This window comes from Trichosurus vulpecula, chromosome 3 (assembly GCF_011100635.1).
Source record: "Trichosurus vulpecula isolate mTriVul1 chromosome 3, mTriVul1.pri, whole genome shotgun sequence".
NCBI classification, from domain to species: domain Eukaryota; kingdom Metazoa; phylum Chordata; class Mammalia; order Diprotodontia; family Phalangeridae; genus Trichosurus; species Trichosurus vulpecula.
Genome location: NC_050575.1, coordinates 200,470,975 through 200,493,877, shown reverse-complemented (window position 1 = coordinate 200,493,877; position 22,903 = coordinate 200,470,975). Strand labels below are relative to the sequence as shown.

The window sequence follows — 22,903 nt, the reverse complement described above, 5'->3', positions numbered from 1 at the left end:
TTGGTGGCACCCTGTTGACTCTGAGATAAAATATAAACTTGTTTTGGCATTTAAAGCCCTTTACAATGCAGTTCCAGCCCACTGATTACACATTGTTCGCCTTTACATATCCTCTGTTCCAGCCTAAGGGATTGCTTACTGTTCTCCATATACATTTGGTTCCTTGCATCCTACCTCTTTGCCTTTACACATGCTTATGATGTTCTCGCTCCTGACTTCTGCCTCTTAGAATTCCTAGCTCCCTTTGAGATTTAGATCATCTTCCTACAGGGAGTTTTTCCTGATTCTTTGATAGTACTCTTGCTCCTTCATTTTCGAAATTACTTATTTGTTTTGTTTATGTTTTCTGCATTTACGTGTGTACGTGGTTGTTTTCCTTCCGTAGGTTATGAGCTCCTTGAGGGCAGACTTGTACTTTTTTCCTTTTTGTATCCCCATAGCTTAGCAGGTTGCCTAGCACTAAATAACTGCTTGTTGAATGGAATTTCATTGACTAGAGTTGTAGGTTAGGTCCTCCAGTTGTTAGTAATCTCTTTTATAATAACAAATTCATTTTATTTCCTTATCTGCTATATTTACCATATCCCTACTGAGTTCCCTGAGAGCAGAGACTAACCTTTTCTGCCTATCCCTCTGTTACCTGGTATCCCTCTAGCTAGCACAATCAGAATTCCTTGAGGTCCAGGATTGTTATTTTTGCCTTTGATTCCCCAACTTCTGGCACAGTGCCTTTCTCAAAGCTCTTTTCACATAGGTTTAATGAAAGTTGAATTGTATCGTATGGCCTGGCTGTACACTGGTAAAGAAAGTGTCCACAGTGATGAAATCATTGATACATCCAAATGTCAGGATCTTTTTTTTTTATTGTACTTTCTAAGATCTTTGTGGTTGACTTTTGGCAACTTTGCATGTTGGTATCCAATTTCTTCTTCCCACATTATGAAAGAAGCAAATAAATTTCAGTCTATTACTGGCTCTTCTGAGTTCCTCTTTCTCCTGAATTTTTCTAAGTGTTATCAGAATTAGAGAATGAGATTAGATATGTAACAAAAATAATGAGTCACAACCTCAGATTTTTCATCCCTCTCATTTTCTAAATGAGGAAATTGAGACCCAAAGAGTTTAAAGGACTTCTCTGAGTTCATATAGGGAGTAAGTAGTAAGCTGGGATTTAAATCCAGGTCTTCTGACTTCAAATCCAGTGAATATTTTTACTCTGTCAGTGGCTGATTTTCTTTTTTAAATTAAAAAAAATATATCATTTGTTTTTACTTCATCTTTATTTCCAGATATGTCTCTTCTTTTTCCCTCATCCAACAGGACATTATTTATAACAAAGAATTAAAAAGAAAAAGACAAAGAAAAAAACCAATTGTGTGAAACTAACCAATACATTGATAGAATCTGATGGTTATATGTAGTATTGAGAAGGGAGGGGGGTGAATTTTCATATATCTTAGGGGCCAAGCTTGGTAAGTGTAGTTCACACAGTTTTTTGAAATTGAAAAACTTCTTCACAATTATAATTAGTGCATCTAAGACAAGCAGTGACCTGGGAAACAAATCTTTGTATCATATATCTCTAATAGGAGTTTGATGTCCTAGAATATATCTTGTTGGACAACTAACAGAAATATGAGGCCAAAAGGCATGAAAAATGGTCAAAGGATGGAAACAAACAATTCTCAAAAAAGTGCAAACTATTAAAAATCATATGAAAGAATGTTCCAAATCATTAACTAATAAGAAAAATACAAATCAGAGCAACTCAGATTTACATAATACCATCAGATTGTGAAAAGTGACAAAAGATGGGAATAGTCAATGTTGGTTGAGTTTTGGACAGACAGGCACAGCAGTGCATTGCTGATGGAGCTCTGAATAGGTTCAGTCATTCTGGAAAGTAGTTTGTAGTTATGCAGATAAAGTAACTGAAATGTCCATATCCTTTGACCCAAAGATTTCATACATCCCGAGGAGGTTATTTATAAAAAGAAAGGCTCCATCTACACCAGAATATTTATGGCAGCAGTGTTTATGATCTCAAAGAATTGGAAACAAAGTAGATAACTATTGATTGAGAATGACTAAACAAATTGTGGTACATGAATGCAACGGAATATCATTTTGCTGTTAGAAATGATAACTGCAGAGAAGCACAGAAAAACTTAAAATCAACTGGAGAAAAGGGAAGCAAACAAAGCCAGGAAAATAGTACATACAATGACTACAACAGCAAAAACTAAATGTTGGAAAATTGTGAAGAACAAGCTTGGCCCCACAGAAAAGAAATGATACTTCTCTCTGCTTGTTTATACAGAGGGGGTGTGTAATGGGGGCTGGGAAGCATGGTTCAGGGTCCTTGAATGTAATGTCAGGTTTTCCTATGTGTCGGTTAGTTTTACTGAAATTTTTTCTTTTCCTTTTTAAAAAATTTTTCATAAGGGATAGCTCTGGGAGGGAGAGAGAAACTGGAAATCTAGATTGTGTAAACAGAAAATATATAAATAAAAGGTTATTAGAATAACAATTCTTTTTTCAATCCATATTCAAATCTATATCTTATCTTTATAACAGCTATAGCAAAGAACCTTATTTTATGCAAACATTATGTTATAAAGAGTAGTAAATTTATATTGCTTTTTAAAAATAAACCCCAAAACTCTATATTCATCCAAAACTTAAAATTTTCAGGTTCAAATGCTTACTTCCAGTATATCTTCACAAAATGACACATAGTATAAACACTTAATAAGTGCTGGTTGACTTTCTGACTGACCAGTCTGTTAACTATTCTTGTTCAGACGAGTAAGAACAAATGTATCATTTATCCATGTCAAACATATTCTTTATACATTCAATATATAGAAATATCTAGATCTTGAAAATAAAACATAGATTGCTTCTGTATCCTTGTCAAGTGATCAGTACGTCTTTACTACTATTTCATTTGCATGTTTGATATTTTTAAAATTGAGAAAGATGAAATATATTTTTAATTTTTTTGTAGCTCTATATTTTTCATAAATGCAGTTTGCTTGATTTTCTGGATCAGAATATGAATTTGTGGACTTTGCATTGATTTATTTGGAGTACTCAGTTTTTTAAAAATATCTACCAACTATATGTTTCAGGAGAAATTTTTGTTATAAAGTGATTTGGCTTCATCATCATTATTAAGAAAAATAGTAATTTCTTCTTAGCTTGAATCCTCTTTGAAGTATTCTGGGAGTAAAAAGTGTTTTGTAATACTATGGAAGGGTTGAATGTTCTGCCTGTGTATGTCTCACAGTTGTACAAAGAGCGTTCCTTTTAATAATCTTTCTAAAATAAAGTTGTTCATTTTTGTAACTACTTGAAAAATATGTATCTACTCACTTATATTTCTGATAATCTTTAAAGCATGCAATTTGTCCAAATTGTAAGGGCCCACAGCTGTAACTATAGGATCAATGGGCCATCATTTCATCATGTTATTGATTAAGCTTTATCAATGCAGAGTCCCATACAGCCCCTCCCATATTATAGAATCTTCATTTAAAAATCTGTTAGTTACATTGAAAATATCTCTTTATATGGCATTGCAACCAGTAGCTTTACAGATAAATTTTCACTCGGTTTTAACAATATCTTGACCAAATGTAATCAAATCTTTATATTTGTTGTTTAATCTTTTTGTTGTTTAATCTGTTTGCAAAGCAGAATAGAAAGGTTTTAGTTTCTCACTTTAGTTGATTGCAGTCTTCAGACATTCAGGCAGTTCTTGCCACTATTATCTGCTAATGGAAACATTCAAAGGTATTTTTGCCTATGATTTTGCCAAGCATAATTTAGACTGTATCATTAGCTGTAGGTAATGCCAGTCTTTCTCTTATCAATTATCATCTCTAGGCAGAGGTTCACTTATGTGTGTATCAGTTCTGGTTTTTTCTGAGCTCTAGTTTGTGTCATTGAACATTTTGAATTAGCTATTGCCTGCATATCTCAAACTATGCATGTCCAAAACAGAATTCCTCCCCATATCCTTACCTCTTTTGAACTTTCCTTTTACTCTTGAGGGCATCATGATGCTCCCACCCACTTAGTAAATATAGTACTTGATGGGTTGATGTGGTCTTTGTGACTTTGGGCAAGTCAGTCTCTCAGTGCCCCAGTCAACTCTCAGAGACTACAAATTGCAAAAAGGTGCCATTCTGCATTGGTAGGGGAAGTTCTTTACTGAGAGTTCTCTGCACAGGTTCCATTTTTTTTTAAAGTAAATTAATTCATTCATCCATTTAAGTGCGTATTATGTGCTGGACGCTGTACTAAGCTCTGGGGATACAATAGCTCCTTGCCTCAAGAAGCTTACATTTTAATGGGGGGAACACAACATAGAGGGGAGTTATGAGGGAGGAAGGCATGGGAAGGGTGCTCTCACAGGGTAGCATGGTTTGGAAATGACTGAGAAGAATGCACTTTAGGGCAGACTGTTTTTTTCTTTGTACCTTCAGCACTTGGCACAGTGCTTGGTCCATAAAAGGGAGATTAATAGATGCTTATTTGCTTGGTTATTGGTTGAGGCTTTTATACTTAACAATTCTGTAAGCAACTTCATATAATGTAAACAGTCCCGCTTTTTAAAAAGTTTGTTTTTATTTATTAAAAGCATCTAATTTTCTTTAGAACAGTTTTTTGGTCTTGCCAACATATTCTGCACATATACTTTCAAGGTGTTTCCAATGTATTTGTACAAAACAAACAGAAGGCTTTTTTTCTGTATCAGTAACAATACTTGTTAATGCAAATAAAAAACATGGTGGCTCTCTTTTTTTGGATTTGGCCTTTTTTACCTTTTTTTTTATCTCTGCCACTTTGAACTGTCTCTTTTTTCTTTGCTTGTACGAGCTCCACCTGCTTCTGTGGATTTTTTTCTTAACGTTACTTATATGTTTATCCATCATGAAGGGATTATTTCATTTTCAAAATTAAGGTCAATAAAAAATTTAAAGAAATTAAACTAGATGAAAATTTCAAATGATATAATTGCTCCCAAATTATCACAATTTTAAAAGGTTGCACTTTTGGGGGAAACCAGTTTGTTACACATTTATAAAAAAAGAATGAGAAATATAACACATTATGGTATTTTTAACTTCTGAGCAGATTATTTAACTTCATGTTTACATGCAAATCTTGTGATAACTTGTCTGTGTCAGGAGCCCAGGCAACGGATTTCACACATCTTGAATTTTAGTACAGCCAACTCAAATTTTACATCCATTGTACATTGTTAAGTATTACACTTTCTCTCATTGCAGTGTTAGTTTATCTTTCATTGACTTTGATTTGCACCACCCTTTCATTGAACTAAATGAATGTATTTGTGTGGGGATGGTACTCTAAAATATCCAATAATTTTGGCTATTGTGTCCTCCTCTCCTGTCTTCAGGGAGCTTCATTTTAATTGGTGTCTAGGATTTATAACTGGATTATCAAAACAGCCCTATGCTTTTCTCCCCAATATCCTTTATTTAAAAAAAAATTATTGTAAAATTTATTGATGTGTTTTGTTTTTCCATGACAAACATTCCTGGATATATGTCACTTCTCTCCCTCAGATTAAACTTTTCTTATGACAAAGAAAATCATTTAAACAAAAGCAGTAGGTGTACATTGATGGTTTATGCAGCATCCTGCCCCTATCATCCTTTGTCTGCCAGAATTAAGGAGGTGTGTTTTCTGTTCTCTGGAACTAAGACTGGTTATTATAATTACTCAGCTTGGCTTCCTTTCAGGGTTTTCACTTATGTTATTGTAGTCATTGTTCTGATTCTGATCACTTCACTCAGCATAAAAATGCATAATTTTTAATTATAAAACAGACCTCTTGGTAGAGAGATAGTGGCTTATGAGTGTGGAAGTATAAACCGTTATGGTCTTTTTGTCTGTTTTACTTCACTCATTTTCTGTGTTATGAAGGAAGGCTCAGTGGCAGGGGTGTATAAAAACCACAAGTACTAATAAAACTTTTAAAAATTCCTTGGTTTCTAAAGCTGCTACTATTTTTCACAAGCAACTCAAGTTTATTAATTAAATTCCTAAATTTCTTAAATTTTTCTTTGGCAATGTTACAGAGCAAATATGAACATTTGACCCCTGTTTTATCACGTAAATTTTACTCACAGGTAGGTGGTACAGTGGATAGAACATTGGGCTCCAAGTCAGGAAGACCTGAGTTCAAATTGAGCCTCAGATATTTAACAAGCTCTGTGACCCGAGGCATATCACTTAACCTCTCTTTATCTCAGTTTCTTCCTCTGCAAAATGGGCATAATAATAGCACCTGCCTCCCAGAGTTGTTATGAGGATCAGATGAAATGATAATTATAAAGCACTTAGGACAGTGCCTGGCACATAGTAGGTGCTATATAAATATTAGGTATTACTGGGCTTGTGGTCAGGAAGGCCCAAGTTCAAATCCAGGTTCTGATCCTGACTAGCTGTGTTCACCTCTTATTGCCTCAGTTCTCTCCACTGTATGATGAGGATAATAACAGCACCTACCTTGTAGGATTATTGTGAAGATCAAAAGAGAAAATAATTCTAAATTGCTTACACAGTGTCTGGCACATAGTAGGTGCTATGTAAATGTTTATTCCCTCCCATTATCCTCCACCCCCGCCCTCATCCTTATGTTGGGGCTGGGGAAAGGATATTCTGTGAACAAACTTAAATGTGTAAGCAGTACTTCTAATTGCTTTATCATCTATAAGTTTAAGGAATACAAATAGCCTTAGAAGTCAGAAAACCAGTGTAGGCATAGGAAATAGTGAGCAAATGGAATTTATTTAATCTTCATATCCAGATCTCTCATTGTTCATTGTGATTTGAATATGTCCATTGAACATCAAAACTGAGGATCCCACGGGCTGTGTTTCTATCTTTGCCCAAATAACTCACTGGGCAACAGTCATTGGATCAGTCCATTTTCATTCCTTTCCCAGTGGACTAGGGAAAATCCTCTTCTGTTCTCTCCTCTGATTTCTTATGAATATGGAATAATCCTGTGTTATTCACATTACCTTTTCTTATTTGAATGGCATTTTCTTGACTGCTTACATTTGTTGAACCACTCTGTACTTTGAAGTTTGAAGAGGGAGCTTTGTTTGTTTTTTTCCATGGCAGCAATGTGAATTCTCTTGGTCATTGCTTTGTATTCAGAGGTTGTTCTGGACAGTTTTATGTTATTTCCTGAATTGTAATATTTGGGCTTTGTTGTCATCTTCTTTTGGGAGACCTATAATCTTTAAGTTATCTCTTTGTATCCAGTATTTAAGGTCCATTGCTTTGGCTTGTCTAGGAGTTATATGTTTTTGGTTTTTTTTTTAATGTTTTTGACACTTTAGTATTTTTGTGCCTCAAATCTGTTATTCCCTCTCTCAGGGCTGATACCTTTTTGGAGAGATAGTCTGTCAAGTATTCAATTTTTCCTGCTCTGTTATTTTTAAATTCTTCGTTGAGAACACAGATTTCCAACCCAATTCATTACTGGTTTCCTTTTTTAAGGGAAGTTCTTAACCTGGGTCCATGAACTTTGTAGAAAAAAATTTTTTTATAACTATCTCTTTAGTTATAAATGATGGGTTACCTCATCTGTAAAATGGGAATAATGATAGCACCTATCAGAGAGATATTCTAAGGATCAAATGAGATAATATGTAAAATCCTTCGCAAACCTTAAAGTGCTGTGAGTGCTAATTATTATTACCATCATAGTTGTTTTATTGATTTACTTGGTAAACCTGTAGTTTACTAAGTATTTTATTTTAGCCATTTAGAAGCATCTGAGGTGGGGGTCCTTGGGCTTCACTAGACTATCAAATAGATCCATGCCTCACCAAAAAGGTTAAGATCCCCTGTTTTAAGAGTTTTGTTTCTCTTTTGAACCATTCTGGAATTTCTTGCTATTGTGTGATTTCTGAGAAACTGGCAGGATTCCCTTCCATTGGATAGTATTGAACCATTTTTTTTTTCATATTATAATACTTGCTCAAAGTGCTATGGTTTCTCTTGAGGTTTTACTTTTTCTTCCTTATGTTTTATTTTCTTTCCTGTTGGTTTATCTGCTTGGGCTAAGTTTTTATTTTATGCTTTCTCTCTTGGTCTTTTGGTCTTTCAGCTGGTATTTCCCATTACTTGCATCTAGGAATCCTCTTCACTCTTTGATCCTTACCCCTTCAGCTGCTGCACATATCTGCAAAGCTGAGCTGTTGGCTGTACTAAGCTTCATTTTTTTGGAGAATATCCTGGTGGACTAGGCTGGGTTCTCTGCCCTGAATAATCTGGGGTGGAGAAAGACTAGCCTAAACCAGGTTTCAGTCACCTTTCCCACAACCTTGATACTTATTCCCCTCTAGCCTGTGGTGCCCAGCACTGATATTTTTGATCTGTTTGAGTCTTCTATTCCCCTCCACCCTCCCTTTACCCTCCTCCCCTCATTGGTCCTTTCTTTTATGTGCCTGGGAAATGACCGTTGGGCACTTGTTGGGTTAGAGCAGTATCTTTATATCTGTCTCTGAGATGAAGGTGTGTGAATTTACCTCTGCTCATAAACCTGTGCATGGTATATGGATTGGATGTGGAAACACTGAATGGAAGCTCTATGTATTAGAATTCTTTAATGTTATTTCATGAAGCTTTTACCTTGTACTGATTTTTTCTCTTTATAGATTCTGAACCCAGCTCAACTCTATGTTCATGAAGGAGTTCTAGTGATAGGAAATATATGATATATTAAGAAAATAACTTATGCTGAGACTTCAACTAAAACTCCCCTAAGTTAAAAAAAAATCTTCATTTCTCTTATCTTATAGTTAAAGAATAAATAATAACAATGGACATATCACAAAGTACCTTTACTTTGAGGTTTGCAATTGGAGAAGTTTGAAGAAAGCAACTATTCTGCCATCTTCCTTGTCAGGGAATTCTCACCTTATTTAATACCAATAAATATAAAAGCTAAAGGCAAACCTCAGTATACTTGAGTTTCTCCAGATTGGGAGCTAATGTTGCTCTGTGACATGATCTCATCATCCAAATGGGTCTTGGTGTTATGAGTATAGATTTCTGAAAGCTTAGCTTTTCATGGTATCAGATCTCATTGACCATTCCTACAATCTCATGTCTCCTCTTACTTGCCAAGATAAAATAGAATGGAAGCAAAACTGAGTCTTGTCTCATAAAGAACATATACACTCTTGCGTAAGGCTTTTGTTTAGAACTCCAAGTTATTATCCATCTCCATTTGCAATTATGAGTTATAGATATTTCTTCAGCTATTTTATGGATGGTGTTGACCAGTAGATAGTTGGCTTGGATGTGAACAAACCAAAAAGTTCATAATCTGCATTTTCCTGGTAACTGTAGTTTTTCTACAGAGTTCTGAGGTCAAGTCATGTACACAGTTTCCCCCCCCCAAAAAAAAATTCTGAGCATTCAGAGATGTATGTCCTGGAATCCTAAGATAACTAAATATTACAAAATCGCAAGTATCAGGATACTGTGTGAAGAAATATTGATAAATGAATCTAAAACACTAATGGCTTAAAAGTGTTTTTTTTTTTTTTGGTCTGTTTGTTTTAGAATAGATGCCAGACATTATCTCTATGTATGGACACAGTTATGATGTATAAAGAACCTAAGATCTAGTATTAAATTTCTCTAAAGAGGAAAAAAATATCCCATATGTCTTGGTAGCGGATTTAAAAAAAACAACAACCCTTGTTTTTTTAAGCTGTTTTCTTTCTTGAAACAGAGTACTATCGATCTGTTTAATCTATATTTTTACATAGCAACTTAATTCACTTTCTATAACCACTACTTTGTCTACCTTGTAACCCATATTATAAAAATCTAAAGTTAAGTCTAAAAAAAAGTCGAACATATTCTGCTGCACGTATCTAATGTAACTGTCTTTTTCCCCCTTCCTTCCTTTCTAGATGAAATTAAAGCAGAGCTAGAAAAGCAAAGGTAAGCTATGTGGCTTAGCTGCTCATATCCATTGTTAAGCATATAGGAGAAGTGACTTGTCCAAGGTTACACAGCAAGTTAGTCGTAGACATGGAGAAATAAACCCCATGTCTTTTTGCCTCCCACTTCAGTGTTCTCCCCATTATATTAGCCTGCTTCTCACAAATATGGAAAATAGAGCAAAAAGCTTACAGCAGTCTTTATACTTTTTTCATAATACTTAGTGAGTACTAACTACTATACAAATAATGAGATATTAGGTTACTGAACTCGGGGGACAATCAAGATAACCTGAATGCTAATATTTTAGCTTTTTCTGACTTGGTCTTCTTAGAGTTTACAGTTACATTGCCTTAGGCATATAGAAAGCTTACATACGTGGAAATCCTTTCTTAGCAGTGGTGCTCGTTAGTCTCTTTCTAGCAGTATAACCATGACTAATGCTAAGATTCAATACAGAATGATAGATGTATTAGCTAAAAAGGGATCTAGCTTGCTGCTTGTGGCACTTGTGTGTTCCCTAATGCAGGGGTTTAAATTTTTAATTGTCTGGGTCACAGATGCTAGTTTGTAGTCATATTTAATTTGAAAACTGCATTTCAGAAGGGTAGTTCTAAATATGTTTACATGCATCTCAAAAGGGTAGTTCTAAATATGTTTACAACTTTCTTTTCTTCCCTCTTTATGCTTCCTTTTGTTAAACCAGACCTGGGGTTGCTGCACCACCAAAAGCAAACTTCATCGAGGCTGATAAATACTTCCTTCCGTTTGAACTAGCCTGTCAATCAAAATCTCCACGGGTGGTCAGTACCTCACTAGACTGCTTACAGGTATTGTATTTAAACTTGACTCTCACATGAACTTTTAAGGACAGAAATTTTAAGTTTGAGAGACAGAGATTAGCTATTACATAAGAATATTAGGGATACCCAGAATAATTTTGGAAATAAAGAAGAAGTAAGTGTTTTTCCTCTTTGCTGAGGATGGTATGGATATAGTCTTTATATTTTAGTGAAGAGAGATCGACGAGAATGGTGAAGTAGGAGGAAGGAATATAGCCCAGCTTTCCTTCACAACTACTCCATAGTTACTCTAGGAAATTCAACAGACCAAATGTTGGTAGAGAAATCAAACAAAAAAATCACAGCAGATCATTTTGTTGCAGATGAGGTTTTTATATAGAGATAGACAAAGATGTTTGTGGACACTGGGCCTAGCTAGGAGGGTACTGCATAGAGCTTTCCAGTGTAGGAACTGAATAGAGGTCTGAGGATGTGCATTTTGGCAACAAGAAGGGCCTAATACTGTTGCCAGAACAAAGACAGGTGCCAGCTGGAAGCTGTCACACATACCATAGAATGAGATCTCAAATCAAGTGTAGACTAAGAAGGGGACTTGCACCTAGTGTGGCAGAGTAGGACAAGGAGCAGTTGCAAGCCTAAGGCTGGGTACTGAGCAAAGAGCAAGAACAGAAGAGATTAGAAGCTGTGGTGCTCCAACTCTGTGTGAACAGAGTAGAATCTCAGTTCTAGATTCCATCTCATTTTAAAGCCTACAGCAGCAAAGCCACAGTAGGGAGTTCAGACCAAGGGGAAATCTAGATTTTTGTTGTGCTGAACCTGTGACCCTACAATCTAGTTGACTGTGATGGGGTGGGGGGGAGGGTCTAAGAGGAGTTTACTGGAGTTCCAATTAGAGACAAGACCATAGTTGTGTTGTTTACACCCAAACCCAGGTCAGGAACTCCTCACATAGTTAAGACCAGGAGGGCTGTGATCAGATTTCATACTGGATCAGACAACCTTTAGGGGCACTTAAAGCATGCAGGTCCCTAGCCTGAGTTGGTCCTGAGATCTGCGAAGAACATACTACTCAATACCCAGAGAAAACAACAAGAACAAAAAACAAGAAAAACAAGGCCTAGACATTTCCTCCAGAATTATGCAGAGCCTGGCCCTAATGCAAAAGACTAGAGGAATGAGTAACAACAACAACAAGAGTCCCACAATAAAGACTCATGGTGACAGTTACACCCAAGACATAAATCCAGAAGAAGGGAATGACTCCAAAATATCTTTAGGTAGAGCCTCAAAGGAAAACAGTTTGGGCACAAGTTCAAATAGAATTCCTAGAAGAAATGAAGCAAGAGTTAAGAAAGAATTTTAAAATGACTTTATAAGTGAAATGAGAGTACTAAAGGAAAGAATTGGAAAAGACGTGAAATCTATGGAGGAAAGACTTGGAAAAGAGAATTAACAGCTTAGGACAATAGTTATAAAACTTACCCAAGCATCAGGTTCCTTGAACATTGGAATGAACCAAAAGGAAATGAATGATTCCATGAGACACCAGGAAATGTTAAAATCAAAAGACTGAATAAATAGAAGAAAATGTGAGATATAGCTGTTCAAAAACAACTAACAAGGAAAATATATCAGGTAGAGATAATTTAAGAATTGTTATAATACCTGAAAGCTGTGACCAATGAAAGAGGCTTCATATCAGATTTCAAGAAAACTGTCCAGATCTCTTAGAATCAGATGGAAAAGTGCAAAATTGAAAGAATCCACTGGTCACCTCTTAACGCCCAAAATGAAAACCACCAGGACCATTATAGCTCAGATCCAGAGCTTTCAGGTCAAAGAAAAAATACTACAGTCGAAAAGGATTAAAGTATTGAGTATCTTGCAGTGAGGGTGATACAAGATTTAGCAACCACTACTTGGAAAGATTGTAGAGCTTGGAATTCTAGAAGACAAAAGACATTGGCTTACAACCAGGAATAGTTTACATAGCAAAACAGTATAAGGCTATAGGAGAAGAATGGATCTTTAATGAAATAAAGAGAACTTCCAAGCATTCCTGATGAAAAGATCAGAGCTGACTAAAAACTTTGAAATAAAAATAAAAAAGAAGTCAAGATAAACATAAAAAGATAAAGTATTAATGAACTTAAAAATGATTAAGTATTTACATTCTAATAGGGGTGATGGTACACCTGTTCCCTCAGAACCTTAACATCAGGGTTCATAGAGGGAGTCAAAACAGAAGGACGGGGAGAGGTTTTGTCAGGTTTTGATAATCTTAAAAGAAGAAAGGAAAGGGGCTGGGGAGGGAAGGAGAAAGAAAAGAGGGATGGAAATTATCTCATCTGGGTTTATAAGTAGAAAACTATGCAAACAAGGAGAACATTTTGAGGGGAGTGGGTGATATTTGAACCTCACCATCATCTCAACTCATTAAAAGAGGGATGAATATACACGTGTAGTTGGATGCAGAAATACATTTCACTCAATAGGGAATCAGGAGGAATAGGTATTATTGGGGAGGAGAGAATAATGGAAGGATGGGTCATAAGCAAAACAAACTCTAACCATGGAAGATGAACCTCAAAGAAACTTCTAAAAGGAATTAAAGGATAAGAACCTGTCACCTTGACCCTGGATGAGTGAAAGTTCCGCTGGATGGTCAGGGGAACAAAAGATTGCATCAAACCTAGAGCTCTGTTGCTAAACACACTTGTACTTACCACCCTCGTCTTCCTAGAGAAAGTGTGAAACAGAGAGGGAAAACTCTCCAGAGTCCAGAATGGAGCAAAACCTGCAATTAATGATGATAAATGAATATGAATGGATTCATAGAAGAGGAAGAAGATAGCAAAATGGATTAGAAATCACAATCAAGCTATATGTTCCCTTATTTTTTAAAATTTATTTATTTTTATTTTACAACATTCAGTTCCACAGGCTTTTGAGTTCCAAATTTTCTCCCCCTCTTTCCCTCCCTCCTCCCCAATACTGCATGCAGTCTGATATAGGCTCTACATATATATTCACATTAAACATATTTTCACATTAGTGATGTTGCAAAGAAGAATTATAACCAATGGAATGAACCATGAGAAAGAAGAAGCAAAACAAAAAAGAGAGATCGAATAGTATGTTTCAATCTGTTTTCAGACTCCATAATTCTTTCTCTGAATGTGGATAGCATTTTCTATCATGAGCCTTTTGGGGTTGTCTTAGAACCTTACATTGTTGAGAAATTAGTCATCCTGTTCTCCTGATTCTGCTCCCCTCACTCAGCATCTGTTCATATAAGTCTTTTCAGGTTTTACTGAAGTCTGCATGCTCATCATTTTTTATATCACAATAGTATTCCATTACATTCATATACCACAACTTGTACAGCCATTCCTCAGTTGATGGGCATTCTCCTCAATTTTCAGTTCTCTACCACCACAAAAAGAGCTGCTATAAATATTTTTGTACATGTGGGTACATTTCCCATTTGTATGCTTTCTTTGGGATACAGCCCTAGAAGTGATATTGCAGGGTTAAAGGGTATGCATATTTTTATAGACCCTTGGGCATAGTTCTGAATAGCTCTCCAAAATGGTTGGATCAGTTCACAACGCCACCAACAAGGCACTAGAAAGAAGCTGTTTATAAGAAGCACATGTGAAACATAAAGGTTCATAGGGAGTTTAAGTGAAGGGCTGGAACAACATCTTTTATGCTTCAGGTGAAGTGAAAAAGGCAGGAGTGGCCATAATGATCTCAGACAAGGCTATAGAAAAAAAGGACTTTAAAAATAAGAGAAAGAGAAACTACATTATGCTGAAGAGTACCATAAACAATAAATAAATATCCTGCCAAATCTATGCACCAAGTGATATAGTTTCTAAGTACTCACAGGGAAAGTTTAAATGAATTACAGGGAGAAATAGTAAAAGTATAATAGTGAGGGGACTCTGTTCAGACCTGTACAAATTTAATACTATTTAAAAAAACAAGAAATAAGGACATGAATAGAATTTTAGAAAATTTAAATATGACAGACTTCTGGTGATGATCGAATGGGAATAGGAAGGAGTGTACATATTTTTCATCTATTTGTGTCATCTTGACACAAAGTGGCCATGTATAAAAACCACACAAACAAATGCAAAACAGTTATTCTGATATTACATAAGTTGTTTGAAAATATAGAAAAAGAGTCCTTACCAAAATTTCTTTTATGATGCAAATATATTCTTGATAGCTGAACTGAGAGTCAAAACAAGAAAACGATAAACCAATATTCTTAATAAACATTGATATAAAAATTTCCAGTAAAATATTAGTAAGTGGGTTATAGCAATATATCATGAAGAGTATATACTATGGCCGGGTTGGATTTATGTCAGGAATTCAGGGTTGATTCAATATTTGGAAAACTATTGATATAATAGGCCATATCAATAGCAAGAACATTAAAAATCATGATCAATAGATAGAGACAAAACTTTTGACAAGCTACAGCACACATTCCTGTTAATGCTAGAACTTACAGGAATAAATGGATCTTTCTTTAATATGATGAGTAGGGGGGAAGGGAAGTTAATAAACATTTATATAGCACCTACTGTCTGCCAGCCCCTGTGCTAAGCACTTTAAAAATATCTCATTATCTAAAATGAAGGGCCAGCATTATCTGTACTGGGGATAAAATAGAAGCCTTTCCATTAAGATTGAGGGTAAAGCAGGATGTCCATTATCACTATTACTATTTGACATAATGCAAGAAATGCTAGCTATCTCGACAAGTCAGGAAGAAGTTGAGGGAATAAGCATAGGGAAAGAAGAACGAAAATTATTACTTTTTTTGCCGATGCTATCATGGTTTGCTTAGAAATCCTGAGAGCATATACTAAAAAATTATTTAAAACAATGTCAATATATTGAAAGAAATAAAGTAAAACATCATAAATCATCTGCATTTTTTATAATACCAATAAAACTTATCAGGAGGAGATGGAAAGAAATTTCATTTAAAGTAATTACAGTATAAAATTCTTGGGAGTCTACCTACCTAGAGATGCACAAGAACTTTATGAATACAGCTACAGAACTCTTCACAGAATGAAGACAAACCTAAATAATTGGAGAAATATTAATTGTACATGAGTAGTCTGAACCAATATAATAAAAATGACAACACTAAATTAACTTACTTATTTAGTGTCATAGCAATTGTACTTCCAAAGGATTATCTTCTAGAGCTAGAAGAAATAACAATGCAAGAAAAATAATGAAAAAAATTGGAAGGAAAGTGGCATAAAAGTACTGAGTTTCACACTGTCCTACAAAGTAAATAATCATCTAAACTGTTTGGTAACTGCTTAAGAAATAAAGAGGTAAATCAGTGGATCAAATTAGGTATACAGCATACAGAAGCCAATGGGCACTGGATAAACCCAAAGATCCCAGCTACTGGGGTAAGAACTATCTATTTGATAAAAACTACTGGGAAAACTACAAAGTAATTGCACGGAAAATAGGCATAGACAAGTCTAACACCATATTCCAAGATAAGCTCCAAATGGATATGTGAGTTAAATATGAAATGTCATGTCATAAACAAATCAAAATAACAAAGTATCTTTCAGATCTATGGATAGAAGGAAAGTTCATGGTGAAACAAGAAATAAAGAGGATCCACAGAAGATAAAATGGAAATTTTGGTTACATAACATTTAAAAGGTTTTGCACAAACAAATCTGATAGAGCTAAGATTAAAGAGGAAACAGTTACCTAGAAAAAATCTTTGCTGCAGTTTTTCTGAAAAAGATTTCATTTCCAAGATAGATAATGGACTGATTCAAATTTTTAAGAGTAAGAGCTCCAGTTGGTAAATAATTTAAAGATATGAACAAATAGTTCTTAAGGGAAATAAATCCAAATTTCTCAAGGGAAATAAATCCAAATGAAATGAAAAAATGTTTCAGATCACTTATAATTACTGAAATGCAAATCAAAGCAACTCTCAGGTTCCACATCGTAGCCCTCAGATTGGCAGAACTGACAAAAGAGGAAAATGACAAATGTTGAGGGAACTGTGGGAAAACAGCTTATTCTGGTGCAGGAGTGTCCAACTCAAATAGAGGTGGGAGCCACTAGACCATATGTAAGGATCCCTGTGGGCTGCATATTAACTTAGAAAACCACATATTAATATTATCTGTGTTTTATTGTATTTTATTTATTTTGTCAGATATTTCTCAGTTACATTTTAATCTGACTCAGGCCACACTCAGGAGTGTTGTGGGTCATGTGTTTGACATCTCTGCTGTGCTGCAATGTTGGTGGAACTGTGAATTGATCTAGTCATTCCAGAAAGCAATTTGGAGCTATTCCCAGAAAGTTACCCAACTATGCATACCTTATGACTCATCTCTACTACTAGTTGTTCTGTACCACAAGGAGATTTCAAAGAAAGGAAAAGGACTCACATGTACACTTTGCGTGTGTGTGTGTGTCCGTCCATGTATGTCCGTGTGTGTCCCCTCCTCCCCAGTGTGGGGAATGGTGTGAAGAAGGGAAAATAAATTTTGTCAATTGAAAAAAAAAATTAATGAGAAGAAATTTAAAGTGACAGCTTAGGCCAAAAAAGAAGTTTTGGGGAAATTTGGTGTACTTGGACAGAACTATCACTCATTCCTTTCTTGATCATATTAAGGATCATTATATCTCAAGTAGATCCACAAAATCTTAGTGAGGGAATAGTCAGGAATCCCATCCACCATATTGTTAATGAAGCCTCTGCCTGAAAACTGTAAGCAGTGGACAGCTCACCACTAGGGGGAATAGAAAGAAGGGGACGTATTGAGAGATGTTGTGGAGTCAATCCATTGGCAGTTCATTTTGCGGTTTTAATTTTTTTCATTAGAATAAAAGGTTTTCATCATCATGCCTCCTTATAACTTCTGCTCATTGGTCCTGGTTTGCTTTCTAGAGCCAACAGAGCAAATTTAATGAGTCATCTTGTACAGGACAGTTACTGTGTCCTGCCCTAAGTTTTCTCTTCTTCAACTTAATAATCTCCAAATCTTTAACTCATCCTTGGATAGTATTGTTTCTAGATTCTGACACATCTTAGTTGCCTTCTTTTAAATGAACTACAGTTTGTAAATGCCCTTTTTAAAGTACAGAGCACAGAACCAGACAGTACCATGGGTGGTGGTTGTGGCATCCTTATTTTGGACACTGTACCACTATTAATGAAGCCCAAGGTTAGCTTTTTAAGGCTATAACAACAGAAGTCCAGTATCAAGATGGAGTTGAAAAGTCATTCCATCCACACACACACACACACACACACACACACACACACACACACACACCCCAAAAGCGTGGAGATCCCAGTGCATTGGAGTTGAATAGCACATGGTTTGAACCCTCCTCTCTTACTCAGATAAGGTATTGCTCCTTCCAGCAGTATCACTTTCTACTGTTTTCCCTTTAGTAATCTATTATCCTTTCTTCTTTTCAAATAGTGGTATTTTCATGACTTTAACAAGGGGAGAGTCAAAAAGAAATTTCAGTACTTTGTAGTTTATCATTTATCTGGACTTGGTGCTGCAGTCCAGTATTGTACTATATAGAATTAGAAATTTATCTTCATTGGATTGGCTGTGGAAGTGTCACAAGCGTGAATGGGCACTTAGCAAACAAAATACCTTTTTTGTAGTCCTTTATTGAGAAATCCAGGCCATTGTAGGACCAAGTATTACAGATAAAAGCAGTCAATTTCTAAAAGACCATCTTTTGTATAAATAATTTCCTAATGCAAATTTCAGTGTTTTTCATAATGAATTTATGTTGTAATATTACCTTGGCAATCAAGGTAATAGACTCTAGTCATTCAGGCAAAAACAGGGCAGATTTGATCTTCTCAGAGCTGCCACATTTTAGAAGATAAAGATTCTAGTCTTGTCCCTTGGTGTCTATTTCAATAAGATTCATGAGAAATGGAAGTTAAAGGCATTGAACATTGGTTGTCCTGTGTTTCACAGTGTCTGTCTAGAAAAGGCAGAAATTTCTCTATTATAGATAGATATAGATTTAGATATTTGTATATATGTGTGTATCTTCTCTCTGCATTTAGAAACTCATCGCATATGGGCACATTACTGGAAATGCTCCAGACAGTGGAGCCCCTGGAAAGCGCCTGATTGACCGGATAGTTGAAACCGTTTGCAATTGCTTCCAGGGCCCTCAGACTGATGAAGGGGTGCAGTTACAAATAATTAAGGTATTACTTATTTATTTGTTTATTTCTGCTTGGTGTGACTGGTTCTTAAGAGTTTTTATTTTAATTCACCATGTAGTTGGATTAGTTAGAAGAAAGTAAATTAGGCACTGAACTGAAACAGAAGAATTCAGTATTACTTAAACCACTGCCCCTTTTAAATTGTTAAACATTACAATTTCTTAGTGTGCAATTCAATTCAGTTCAGTTATTCAACAACATTTATTAGCCAAGTTTACATAAAGACATAGCAGCCCTCATGGAATTTATATTAAGACATGTATGTGAATAATTATAATATACAATATTAAATTATAAAAGTAGGTGTAAATTAGTACTATGTAAGGTCCAAAAGGGAAGGTAATTTATTTAAATGAGAAAAGTGGAACCAGGATTTTTTTTTTTTTAAACTTAATAGCCCCACTAGTACAAGTTACAATTGGCCTATGAATTAAGGATTATGTGGCAGCTTCTCTTGTCTTTTTCCCTTCAGGGACTTGCTTTCCAATCTACCATTTCTCAAGGGGCACTTATTAGTAATTCCCCATTTTCCTGCCCTCCATTTTTACTGCCAGAATGGTTTGCTATGTGACATTACTACCTGTGGTTGATTGCAAATAGATTCAGAGATTGGTATGCTAAGGTTCCATATCTTAAATCTTACATTTTTTTGCTTTATAAGGAAAGGTCTAGTACTAGGATAACTGTTATGCTTCTTCTGAAGCAGGGGTTTTCAACTTAGAGGACTTGAACATGTTTTTCAAAAAATATTTTGGTAATATATTTCAGTATAATAAGTTTCCTTGGTAATCCTATATGTTTTATACATTTAAAGATTGTCCCAAGAAGTCCATAATTTTCAGCAGATTGTCAAAGAAGTCTATGCCGCACAAAAAGTTTAAAAACGACTGTTGTAAACCTAAACAAGAAACTAAAGAAACAATTGTGGAAAAATGGGAAACTAACTTCCTCTGGGATGTGCCTATTTTGTGATTGATAAGTTAGCTCCATTGTATAAAATTTTAGCTTCTAGGTGAAAGGTTTAACACTTAATGTTGTGTTCAGTGAAAAAAGTGAACAATCAGAAAGTCAGCTATCTTTAAGTTCAGTTAAATTTTAATTTATAATTCTAAATGAATTTGTCACAATGGATTTAATGAGTGCAGCTTAAATATTGTCATTGAAAACAGTTTATTCTAGGTGTATTGTACTTTTAAAGTTTGCTTAACTATCTTTTTCTTAAGTTTTTCTCAAAAAAAATGAAAATGGTAAGAAGTGGGGTTTACCCTTGGGAGACCCTAAAGTATAAATCAGTAGAAGATGTGTGTCTTTTCTGTTTTAGGCACTTCTTACTGCAGTGACTTCCCCACACATTGAAATTCATGAAGGCACAATACTTCAGACAGTTAGGACATGTTACAACATCTATCTGGCCAGTAAAAATCTCATTAATCAGACAACTGCCAAGGCCACTCTCACTCAGATGTTGAATGTCATTTTTACCCGAATGGAGAACCAAGCGGTAGGTTGTCAGTTACGTATTTGGAGGGTTGATAAGGGGTGTGTATGTGGGGGTGTGGGGGGGGGTGTGTAAACAGACCCCAAAATGTTTGATTTTAGCCTGCATGCATGGCCAGGCCTTGTGTGTTGCACCACTATCATTTCTCCCTTATACAGATAACTCTGTGTCTGCTGGTAGAACACAGATGGAAAATTAGCCATATATTTCTAAACATGGCTGATGTGTTGAGTTGTTTTGCTTCTCTTTCGTATCAGTGAAAGGGTTTTATAAGGAATGAGGAAAGTGGAAAGTTACCTTGATGTAAGTGGGGGAGGAGGAAGGATCTTCTTTTTTGGTTTTCTGTACTTTCTTAAAAACTTTTTTGGTTTTGCCGAAACCAGTCAGATGAAACTAAGATAGGCTGTGATATATTTCCTTAATGTCATTATAGTAATAATTCACATTTACAAACTGCTTTATTTGTAATTCCCTGGTGAGGAAGGCGGGGTCTAGGTTGTTATCCCCATTTTACTGAGACCAAGACATTAAGTTCCAAGCTGAAGGTTGTATCACTAGTAGGTGGTGGAATGAAGGTTTGGAGTCTTTTGGCTCCACTTGGGCCCAGAACTCTTTGCCTGCTTTTCCTTCAGAGCACATAATCATTTTACTCTGGATGTTGCATAAAAACCTATTTTATTTGGAGGAATGCAAATCTGTGAATTATTGAGAAAGTTTTATTTTCTCTTACATTTTGTTATTTCTGTTGATAAGTATCTGCTTTTCTTTTTTTTCCTTATTGTTTCATGCATGTATTCTTTAATTCTCTTTGAATACATTAAGTACCTACTGTCTTTGGTTGAACTATGTTGCCAATAGAATGCAAATTCAAATAAATGCAGAAGAGCAGAGAATTCTGAATTCAGATGAGGAAGAAAGTATATCAAGGGAGAAAGTGTATCAAGCTACATATGTGCGTCAGTTGGTAGAGGCTTCATGGAAGATGATGTAACATCCAAACTGGTTTTTGAAGGAGGAGATTATCTAGATTGAATCATCTTATTCTTATTTGGCTTTTAGTTACAGGAGGCCAGAGAATTAGAAAAAGCAACTCATCCCAAACCCCAGTCTCCTGTGCTTCAGACTGTGGCAGGATCCCCAAAGTTAAACCGGCTAAAGCACAACCAGCTACCAAGCAAAACATCAACTCCTGAAAAAACTGACTTAACAAATGGTGAACACCAGCAGAGGGGCTCTCATGAAGACAGGTTAGAAAATGGAGAAGCTCAACTAGAGGGAGGCCCTCCTTTGTCAGGTAAGTCCCAGGTTGTCTTCTTTCTGATTGTGTTGAAAAGAAACCTTGTACTTGAAGGTAAAATGAGATATCACAGTAATGAGTGAAACTGCTTGGAATTCAGGTAAATATCACCATAGAGCTTCCTTTGTTGGACCTTGTTCTCAACACCTTTCCCTTTTTCATAATTAGAGGCATAAGGGAACTTAGAACATGGAACCTAAAATGTTAGAGGAATCCTAGGCAGTCAATTTGGGAAATATTTATATTTCCTATACCTACACCTATAATGTGTAAGTCAGTATGCCATGCACAGATAAATGAAACAATCTTGTTGTCAAGAATCTTGTAATCTGATAAGGAGAATATAGAGCATATACAGAGGTAAATGTAATACAAAAGGCTTATGAAAAGTTCGAGGGTGAATGTAATCCTTTTGGCTGAGGGAATCAGTGATTTCATAGAGAGGATGGTTGAATTGGACCTTGTACTTATTTCTCAACCCTTTACAATTTCTCTAATCAAATTAAGTTCTTAAAGGTGTATAATGATTTCTTAAATACTACATTTAAGCTTTCCTCCTTGATCTCTCTGCTTTTCTTGATGCTATTAAATACCTCCTTCTCTTGGGTGCTTTTTGTTCCCTTGGCTTTCATGATACATTTCATTTCTAGTTCTCTTAGCAATCTCCTTGTTCTTTCTTAGTTTTCTTTGCTAGATAGTCATCTGTCTCCTGCCATCTAAATGTATGTATTCTTTTTCTCCATACTTCTTCCTTTGGATCATATCATTTGTTCTCATGGCTTCAGTTATCTCTGCATTGACGATTTTGAAATTTGTATATATAGCTCTAATTTCTTTCCTGAGCTACAATCCCAAATCTCTGGTGGACTGTCAGGCATCTCAGTTATACCTCTTGGCACCAATTTGAAGCAGTGCTATTTCTCATGTTCATAGGATTCTTTCCTTAAAATGAATGGAATAATTGATCAAGTTCTCCTACCCATTTTAATTCCTACTTTTTATGG

The 22,903-nt window shown here is 35.5% G+C and overlaps 1 protein-coding gene across 1 annotated transcript in view; it reads left to right on the top strand.

Moving 5' to 3' along the window:
• ARFGEF2 (ADP ribosylation factor guanine nucleotide exchange factor 2) overlaps positions 1-22,903 on the top strand; it is a 112,864-nt gene that overhangs the window by 13,860 nt on the left and 76,101 nt on the right. Inside the window, exons 2-6 of the mRNA XM_036752533.1 lie at positions 9,981-10,011; positions 10,718-10,841; positions 18,940-19,086; positions 20,426-20,605; positions 21,662-21,896. Of these exons, the coding sequence (XP_036608428.1) occupies positions 9,981-10,011; positions 10,718-10,841; positions 18,940-19,086; positions 20,426-20,605; positions 21,662-21,896 (717 nt within the window). The remainder of the gene's footprint in view (positions 1-9,980; positions 10,012-10,717; positions 10,842-18,939; positions 19,087-20,425; positions 20,606-21,661; positions 21,897-22,903) is intronic.